Genomic DNA, 10063 nt, shown 5'->3' on the forward strand with positions numbered 1-10063 from the left:
AAGCAGTCAGCGTAGTCTTGACAATTAATAAGCATGCCAAAAATGTAAGATGCTGCTCTTAAATTTTAGGTTGCCCTTGGAAACCCAGTTCTCTCTCCAAGCATTGTGTACCTCCACTGATGTGCCTAAGAAATACAGTAGTCCCTGACCCCAGCTCCCTCACTATCACTTTGCATGCAAAATCTAAAAAATTGGCCTCTGTTTCTAGGTGAACCCTTCCTGAGTCATCTTAATTTTGTCTCTATTCCATATCACCAAAAGGACAAAACCCAGTATTTTCCTTTCTCATGTCATATTTTTGTGTGACATCTAGATGTTAGAGAAGCAAAGCGATGCGTATTAAAACGACAGGTTTAATGAAGAACAAAAATTTAGCTGGTCATCATGTAGTTTAATGTCCTAGGCAAACTCATGTTTTGAATTCAGTCTCAGAATTAAATGAATGGAGCCATTTAGTTTTCATACTGCATTCTCATACTTGTCACTTGAGACAATTTATCTGACTAGCTTTGCTCTGATGACTTTTTTGTCCATATGTTTGGCCTAGGCTAACGGTTCTTGGGTTTTTCCTTGGAGGTAGTTGTTTTTAATTTTTCTCTCTTCTTTCCTCTTTTCTCCTCTTTCATCCTCCTATCATCTCATTTCTAACTTTAAAAATCTAAGCACTATAAACATGGAGTTCCAGAACCCGGTGTGAGGCACCTTGGGTCAGGCAGTTTCCCCAAAGTCAAGTTTTTGTTTGCAAACTGCTATTAATGTAAATGAGTCCTCTGAGTCCATACTCTAGTGTCTGTCCCCCATACAAATAAACGGCAGCCACACAATGAAATAGTTAAGAACATAGCCTCGACATTTCACAGAGTAAGCAATGCTCTGCTGCGGTAACAACCTCATAAACAAATTAGTCAAATCAGCAATGATATATTTCTTACTCACTTTATATTCTGAAGTGAGTCGAGAGGTCCTTCATCTTGTAGCTACAGAGTCTGGAGCACATAACCTTCAGAGTTGCCATAGAAGGAGAAGAGAGAGATGGAGGACGCATTTTGGCTCTCTTCTTGACTATATAGGTCTGAACATGACACTCTGCTCCTCATCTGTTGGCATGTGGATATTTGGTCAGTTCTACATGTCTCTGCCATGGTCTCTGGAGGCAAAGCTGCCTCAGTTCAAATCCCAGCTTTGCTACTTGATGACGGTTTGACTGGGGAAAGTTACTTAGCTTCCCTGTGCCTCAGTTTCCTCATCTGTAAAAATTAGCAGAGGTTTTGCAGAGGCAACGCCCATGATTGGCATCCCTATCTTAGGGTTGGTGTGAGAATTAAATGTATTATTTATATAAAGTGCTCAGGACAATATCTGGCACACAATAAGAAACAATAAATATTTTTCAAAATATGGTCTTTGATCACCTTCAGAAAAAGAGTCAGCACATATTTGTTATTTGTTTCATGGCCAATCATCAAGAAGAAAGAAAAGATGGGCAAGGCAGAGACTGGAGGAAAGAACACGGCTCACACTTGGTAATAGCAGTGTCTTTGAATTCCTCTGAAATCCTTAGAAGATACTATGACATACATGGAGCAGCAATTGCACACTCTCTCTGAGAGTGTGACACACCTATAGTGTGAGAAGGGGATGATAGCCTTGTGTGTTTGAGGTGGGGTTGTAAAATTTTCCTCTAAATATTTACGATAAATTTGAATTCCTCTATATATTTTTCTCAGGAGATGGTCCACAGTTTTCATCAGATCCTTAAAAGGATCTGTTACTCAAAACAGCTTAAGACCCCGTGTCCCTAAAACCTTGTAAGCATGACTCTTACGAATGGGAAAGAAAGAATTCAAGAAATGGGGGCCTCATGCCATAATAGACATAGTACCTGTGACTGTGAATGTGAATATTTTATGACTTCTTTTCCAGGGAACAGAATCAGCAAAAGGGAAGGAAGGATTTTGAGCACTTTGGGCAGGGATCCATCCTAAGGCATCTGCAACTCCCTTCCACCTCCTCCACCTCCCACTGCTCCCATCTTCTCTCAATCAGGCAGGTAACTGGAGGCAGAAGAAATGCTGCTCTATCCCTTGAAAACCTATTGAGGACCTGCAAGTAAACTACCAAATCTGTTTAGCAAAGTCTCTGGAGCCAAGACTGCCTCTGTTCCATGACTAACTGTAGGCAGAGGGTGGCAGGAACTGAAGAATATACACTATTCATTTTCTCCTTTCTTTCCCAGAGTTGGCATGGGAGAGATAAAAGGCTGTCACATGAGCCATTTTCTATAATCACCCTCACCCTGCTGTTTCTCATAACATGTTTGTGGATCATTAATGTGTTTACAGGCAGATAGTTTTGTATGAAGCATTTATTTACCCTTATTATTAAGATGCATGTGTTTCACTGGAAGCATCAGCTTTGAGGCCTTTAAATAAGCACATGATAAAAATAGGCATGCATATGGAAGAAGTATTCTGTCCACGGACCATGAGCAGGTAAGCTCTCCATGTCAAATGGGATGAAATAACAGGAAAATGCAATTGAAAAACACACTTGAAAAATGAATTACATAAAATAATTTACTTCTCATTCAGAATGACCTTCCAAACCTATTCGTGAGACAGCAGTTCGGGAGTACAGGTACAATCTGAAAGTCATGACAGTTATAATAGGGCAAGACGAAGAGAGTTATACATTTGGATCCCGGAGTCAACCAGAGACAAAACTGGAATTGTGTGTAACACAAAGGGACGCTGATGAGACACTCCAGGGACATTGAAGGAAAGACTGCCAGAGAGACAAGAAGGGTACAACTGAGAAAACCTATGTCTTTAACACAATGAGATTTGTATACACACACTCCAGCGTCTTCATTTTGCAGCCCAGTCTACTGGCTTAAACGCCACAAGGTGCTCATGCATGTAATTTATACTGAAGCAGTTGGTACATGTGTGTGCACTTCAAAGGCCGTAGTTTTAGAAGAATGGGAAGAAAATTACTTCCTGACCGTTCATTAATAATTCAGGTGATATCATGCACCTCCATTTATAAAACAATACAATAATAAAAACATTGTACAAAACAACACCATAAATAACATAAATGAGAAATTTTCAAGTATTTCATGTGCCTTGAAAAGTTCTGAACAGTAGTTCTAACAATGGACATCCTTTTTCTCTTTTTTCCTCTTCCCTCTTGTTTAGTCTCAGAGCCTGGAAAGAAATGCCTTCAGTCTCTCTTAACCCTGATGTTCTGGATGGAATGGACAAGATTCTACCTTGAAAAGAGAAACCTAGGAGGGCTTTTCAGTTTGGGAAAACGTGTCTCCTCTCATAAAATGTAATCTTTCCCCTGCTGCTGGTTGATCAGTGTAGGCATATAGCCTAGAGCCATTATGGAGAATCAAACAAACAACCACAGTGGGCTAAGGAGCCTCGTCTGATGGCTAAAGTTCTCTTGGAAAAAGCAAAATGAGAAGAGCACCTTGATCAGGAGAGGAAAAGAGAGCAGCAGATAAGAATATTAACCTTTAAATTCTGTGCCCTTACTCAGCCAGTATCTTATAGTAGCTGGAGCTGGCGAGGCCCTACGTGCGTTTCTTCATCCAGTTCAAGCATCCCAACTCCCAACTCCATACCACCCGGCTGCTGAGACTCATGCAGCAAGCACCCAGGCAAAGAAGGCGAGGCCAGCAGCTTAGGGACTCAAAAGTGCCACTAGTGATAACCAGCCAGAGACAGCGCTGAGTCAGTCAAGTATAAGATTCTATATGATATTTGCTCCTTAGAATACTGTTCAACTTGGAGGCTGTCAGTGGTTAAATTAAGCATGGATTCCCTTGGATGCTTCTCCAGCAAGACCCATGGAGTTTTACAGAATGCACTTTCCACGGGTTAGCATGCCTTTCTTAGCCTGTGTGGGAGCTGAGTCAGTTTGCCCTGTTCAATTATACAATGAAAGACCAGGGATCAGAACATGCATGTAAGTATGTACACACACTCTAGTTATGAGCACCTAGGGTCTTCCCCAACCATTCTTGCAGAAATATTTATGTATGTATATATACACATATGTATATAGAATGTACGTGTGTGTACCTATATGCACACACTTACACAAAATAGAGCAAACTCATCTAAACATCTAGAGTTTGGAGAAAGTGCTGGCTAACAGAATACATGTGCCTGTGGATGTCACATGAAGTATACCAACCAACCAACCTGAGGTCAGACTGTTGGGAGGAGAGAACTGCCGATGATCTTTGAAAATCCAGACCTACAAGGCCATTATTTAGATAGTTGCTCACATGGCACCTTAAAAGAAATTCGGGAAAACTGGACTAGAATGAGATGCCGCCCTGATGAACACCAAAACACTAAAACAAAATCTGGTTTTTACATGGGAGTGACTCACACGTGGCAGGCAGCATGAATATTAGGTTACAATGTGGAGAAAGTACTGGTGCTTAGTACAGATCAATATTTGGCCTCAGGTTTTCCAGGCATAGAGTCTTGACATTTCAGCCCCACACCACCAAGTGAGAATTAGGCACACTGGGGGACCAGGGAAGGACAGTCTGAAGAACTCTTGGCTCCTTTCTGCTTCTCTGATCCACAGCTGGAAGGGTTGGCCAAATCGAGATAGAATCGGGACTTGAGGAAGCGGCGGTATGAATCCTTTTCCATCAGGTTGAAAATCTTCTTCTGGGCCTCATCAAAGCAGGTTATCGTAGGCTCCAGCATGTTCCGGCTTGTCTCCTCCCTGGTGCAAGAATCCAGGTTTACCTGAGGGCAGAGGCCAAGGCTCCATTAGACACAGTCCCTGTTGAAGCTGGAAGGCTGTATGCTTTGTCCTGAATAATAAGTGTGCACCCTCTATACCCCAAGAATGAAGAAAAGGATATTTGGCTCCACCCTGCCACTTGTCAAGAGAGTATAAAAGGCTCATCAGCTTCAGGGGGCAGGGCAATGTTTTCTGTTCTGTCTCACAAATTGGGGACATTCATCGGAAAAATTCATTAAGGGAGATCATCTAAGTCATTTGGATGAAAGAGCTTTTTTCTTAACTGTTTTATTTGCGGTTGTCAAGATTATCATAACTTGCTCCACTGTTATAATTTTTCCTCTAACTCACATAGTCTAAAGATCCATGCCATGAACACCACCACTAGGAAATTTCACGAAGATCCAGAGAATTCTCTGCCATGAAGACCTACCTCTTTAGTTGCTTGGACTGAGATGAATTCATTATAGATCTTTTTGGCCTTGGGACTTAGTTTTGAGGGGGATTTGATTTTCTTGTACTCTTCACAGCTGATCCAGAAGTCGATGTTCTCCTCACTGTATTCAGACTTCAAGAAAGCTTTGAAAGCTGCCAGCCCACCTAGGATAGAGGAGAAAGAACCACAGTTATCACACCGGCTGGGCTCTTGGACATAGTATTTTAGATAAAGCCGAGGTGGTTGAAGGAATAAGGCAAGAGTTCAAAGAATCCCCTATTTCTTCCATTTTTGGAGATGACTAGGGTCAGGTAACCCTAATCTATGTTTGGTAGCTATTGGATCTCAGCTATACCTAGCGCTTCTTGCTCGAGGTTTTAAAGTTTCTTTTAAGAAAATGTTATGTTTCTGAAATGCCCATGCAGCCGTCAATTGCCAAAGTGGGTTTGGGGTAGAGAAACTGAGGTTAACACTGCAAGAAATCTCAGTATTTGGATTTTTTTTCCTCTCCCCTTTTTCCATGTGGTGAGAGAGATGGTTTTCCACATGGTTTGTGTATGAACTTTCAATTGTATATCACAACGCTCTAAGACATGGTAAAATTTTAAACAGACTCACTCCCTTGAGTCTGGAAGTCAGAAGAAACCCAAGCATATCTGCAGTGCCTATAAGACCAAACATAGTATGAGCTAACTTGTCCATCTAGAGTGCTTTTATCCTCATTAGCTGGGAGGGGGAACTATCAGACTTACATTCATGGCTAATCAAGTTTTCCAGTGATTCAGCCCACTTTTTGACTTCCTCTTGGCTCACCCTAGAGACATGAGAGAGAAAAAGAACAATGTGAATGCCACGACACAAAACTGGGGCAAGAAATTTAAGACCCTGGATAAAACGTAGAGATTTTATTTTTCCATCATTATGGTGAAACCTATTGTTGACTAGGACCGTCTTTCGACTAAATGTATGGAAATTTCAAATGCAAGTATGATCTCCATGAAAATGGAGGCTGTCTGGATCCAAATTTAGCTTAACTAGGGATCTAACTTCCTTTTCTCCCCATGGAACATCTGTGTCGTCAGATAGTTAATGCTCAATGGATCTTCACCAAGGCCTCTTCTCTTACCTCTGACAAATCACCACTTTGTCCTTCTTGCTGTGGGAAGAATTATGTTCACAGGAATCAGACTTCTGCAGCAGGAAACCCAGCCGATGTTTCATATCTTTGGCACTGCACGGAAGAGGAAAAAAAGAATAATGATAATAGTTCTCTTTAAAAGATACCCTCATGGTAGAGCTCAAAGATTCCATTACTAGTTAAGAGGCAGAGGCAATTTATTCAGGAAATGAGAGCTGGAGTTTGCATGAACTCCCAGGAAAACAAGATTCCACTTCTGCTTCTGCCCATGACTTACTACAAAACCTGGAGGCCAGGGACAGAGCACCGGCTCCTTTGTCAGGAACTGGAATTCTGACCCTTCGATCTCCCTCAGGAGCCTCTTCTGTAAACTTGTCATTTTGACAAATGGAACACTTCGGTATCTTCAACAGAAACATATTGAAAACTTGACTGTTCTTTGAGTGATTTTTAGGAATTGGAAAGCAAGCAGTAACTGTGAAATATGGCACCTTCCTGCTGCACGCCACCTTCTGGAGGGTGCTTGCTATTTCCATCTGCCTCCTTGTTAGCAGAGAGGGAACTGTAGAAGCACCTCAGGAAAGTAAAGGTCTGCTCAATTGCAGCCTTGTATGAGGGGGGCCAAGCAACTCCCGTGACGGGATATACACGGGGGTGTGCATCTCCAGCAGAGGGAAGTGCAAGGTGAGGTGGTATATGCGAACGCTCAGGCTGAAACCTGAGATCCTTTGGGCTTGCTTCTAGAAAATCTCCTGCTGCTGCTGCTGCTACTGCTTTCCTTTTTAACATCTACACTGTAAAGGACACTTGAGGCTTAAAAACAATAAAGGGAAGCAAGTAAGTCATCACTGAAGCTAGTGATTGCTTTATCAGAGCAGAGCTTCCAGCTTATTGCCGCTGTTTAATAGGGAGCTAGAGCGCAGCAGGGCACGTGACTTACTCAAAGGAGGACCTTTTAATAAGCTTTCAGCTCAATTTTCTCATTATTTGTTAATTATTCTTTTGCTTGAATCTCTTTCATTATAAAAGCCAAGAAATTGTTTTAAAAGAGAAATGCTAATTGAAAAGAAATGAATGACTAGATCTTCTTTCTTAGACAGAAAAAAGCAAGAAGAATAAAAAGACGTTTTAGGTTGGCATTGATTTCTTAGTGGCTTACCCATGTGCATTTCCCCCAGAAAGTTTAAATTCCATTTTGTTCTTGGACTGCCCCTAAAATAGTATTTTCTCTCCTCTACAAGACTGTTTTCCATCCTTTCCTTCCCCAACTGGTCAGGGGATGCAAAATCTTCCTCAATGATAGCAAGATATTCACAAAGGCTAAGGTGATTCTAAAGTGATGCTATAAGTACATTATGATTTGGTCTAAATAGAAATCATTTCCTATTTTCATGTGCCGGCCCTGGCTGAGATCTAACAGTTATTGACCAACGCAGAGTCATTTCTTGAAGAGCTGGAAGTATGCTTAGCAAGTACATTAGATTTGCCCTTATAACACAATACAACCATAAAAATGAAACCCAAATGACTTCAGGGATGATCGGATTCAGGAAACCTGTATTTGTTCCACTCTCTGTTACCCACCACCTATGTGACCTTGAGGAGTTCACGGTCCCTCTGGAGCCTCAGGCACTAACGCTAGAATGAAGGTGTTGGACTGGATGATTTCCAGCTCACAGTGAGGAGAGGGAAGACCAGTCCACCCTACTGACATAGAGTTGACCTCCCCAGGTTAGCTCTTGCTCCCTGAGGGCAGAGCTCGAGTGCAATCTTTTGTCTTGTCTCACAAAATATTTCCCAGAGCATAACTTTCTCCTGACACCCCTGTATCTTGCATGATTAATTTTATACATGAGTTAACTGAAGCTTGGGGTGATCTGCTCCATTCCGTTCAGGACCTTAATGATGGAGGTCAGAGGCATTTATTTCCTAGGGAGCCTCTGCCAGACCCTCCTGCTTCATTTTAAAGCAGTCATGAAAGACTATGAAAAAAAGAAGACTCTTTCATACTCCTGAAGGACAGAATACTTGAAAGGCAAACTTCTTAGCAATGTACAAAAGACTGTGCTTTCTGGGATATCTCTAAGTTGGAATTCAAGGTGATTTCAATTTGCAGGAAAACAAGAAAAGGGGTAGTCTACCTGGAGATTGACTTTTTTACCTTTCACTGTAAGATTAAATAATGTAATATGCATTAATTTTGTATTTTTTTCAACTGGCTAATATATAACAATTCTCTGAAAGCATTCATTTATACCTTTGTCAAAAAGCCAAAGATATATGAGTAGCTACATATCTTTAAGTGTTTTGTTTTGTTTTTTTAATCAAGAGAAAGTACATTGACAAAACAATGTCTTTAGGATGAGATCTTCTACGGGACTTAACTAATTGGTTGTGATCAATATTTTTCAACCACCACACACAGGAGACATTTCCAGAACTAGAGGTAGGGGCAGACAGATAAGAAAGATCTACTTTTGGAACCTATATTTTATTGTAACATTTAGTTCTAAGAACGTAGAGAGTGAAAGATACTACAGCACCCCAGAGAGTATAGTGCCTTTCCAGTGCTGTAGACAACCTCATTCTGGGGTGTCCTCCGTGAAACAAAATCTAGCACACCATCCGAAAGCCCAGAGCCAGAATTCTACATACCCCAGCAATGCTCAACTAATAATAGTCATCCCAGGTAGTGATATTACAGAACTCTGTGCAGAATCCAAAAATTTCACGTCCCTTCTTACTTAGAACTAGCTCGGTTAGAGGATGGAACAGTCTTCAAAACTGAGGTCATATAAAACAACGTGTCAGTGCCCAAATCTGGGGAGAATGCTTCTTAAGTCACAATTTCTAGCTAGTCCTGGAGGAAAGCTAGGAAGTTGACGCTCTCCTGACCACATTGCTTCTAATTCCAAACAATGAGGTTAGTAAGTAGGATATGTAAACAACTGAGAAAGTCTATCCGAAAGTTTAACACGGTTAGCAGCTGAAAATAATCTTACCTCCTCAAGCAAGAAGCCGGCAGACCTGCAAGTCCTTTGCACATCTTGTTTATTGTGGGACTCGCAAGTCAGGAAAGAAGTAACGGCAGGAGGAGCTGTGGCTTCTGTTTTGAGCGCACTTTGCCTTTTCTCCCGGAAAGATGCTGTCAGAATCCACTGAGCTTCTCCCTCCCAGACCTGTAGGGGTCTCTTTTATAGCCCAGCCACGACCGTCCAGCCAATCAGATGGCAGCGCTGTAATACCAGCTCCCGGCAGCCTCTCCAGGGGCTGGAAGAGATAAGAAAGGAAGGACTGACGCATCAACAATGTAAAAGGAATAGCCGGAGAAAATCCTCTCGCTAAACAGACGTGCAGAAAATAAAAATTTGCTCAATGTCTCTACCGATGTCTGAGGTTTTGAATTTCTAGAAAAGGAAAAAAAAAAAAAAAAAGACTTTACAATGCTACAAAGCATGAGGTTTATTCATTTAGCTGTAAGATCAATTGCAAGGAAAGTTGCCTCTTGGAAGGAAAGGTGCCAGCAGCAGTTCGTGGGGCTGGCTCTCAAGGCACTTTCTCATTTGGATTGGAAATAGCATATCCTAGCATGGTTCAAAGTTTCTTCCTCACTACTTCCAAAAGGGAGCTGGCAGGATCATCGTTTAAAGGCAAGGATTTGCAGAAGTTGCCTCCTCAGGTGTCACATTCAAACGGGGATGTGGGGAGGA

The 10063-nt window shown here is 41.7% G+C and overlaps 1 protein-coding gene across 2 annotated transcripts; it reads right to left on the reverse strand.

Moving 5' to 3' along the window:
- Nucleotides 1-2347: 2347 nt before the first annotated feature.
- Nucleotides 2348-9532, reverse strand: RGS4 (regulator of G protein signaling 4). Of its 2 annotated transcripts, XM_014841171.3 has the most exons (5): nucleotides 9356-9532; nucleotides 6342-6446; nucleotides 5968-6029; nucleotides 5213-5379; nucleotides 2348-4781 (listed from the first exon to the last, which is right to left on the reverse strand). In XM_014841171.3, the coding sequence occupies exons 1-5, from the start codon at nucleotides 9397-9399 to the stop codon at nucleotides 4542-4544; spliced, it is 618 nt and encodes a 205-aa protein (XP_014696657.2). In that variant the 5' UTR covers nucleotides 9400-9532; the 3' UTR covers nucleotides 2348-4541. The 2 variants fall into 2 exon arrangements, with proteins under 2 accessions (XP_014696657.2, XP_014696659.1); XM_014841173.3 differs by lacking the exon at nucleotides 5213-5379 and having other exon boundaries at nucleotides 2559-4781.
- Nucleotides 9533-10063: the final 531 nt, after the last annotated feature.

The sequence above is a fragment of the Equus asinus genome, chromosome 25 (assembly GCF_041296235.1).
Source record: "Equus asinus isolate D_3611 breed Donkey chromosome 25, EquAss-T2T_v2, whole genome shotgun sequence".
NCBI classification, from domain to species: domain Eukaryota; kingdom Metazoa; phylum Chordata; class Mammalia; order Perissodactyla; family Equidae; genus Equus; species Equus asinus.

Excerpts from the sequence above, each read along its gene's own strand:
- RGS4 (XM_014841171.3), bottom strand. The coding sequence starts at position 9,399 with ATGTGCAAAGGACTTGCAGGTCTGCCGGCTTCTTGCTTGAGGAG. Across the intron at positions 6,447-9,355 it reads CCGGCTTCTTGCTTGAGGAG|TGCCAAAGATATGAAACATC; the intron begins GTAAGATTATTT and ends TCTTCCGTGCAG. Across the intron at positions 4,782-5,212 it reads CAGTCCAAGCAACTAAAGAG|GTAAACCTGGATTCTTGCAC; the intron begins GTAGGTCTTCAT and ends CTCTGCCCTCAG.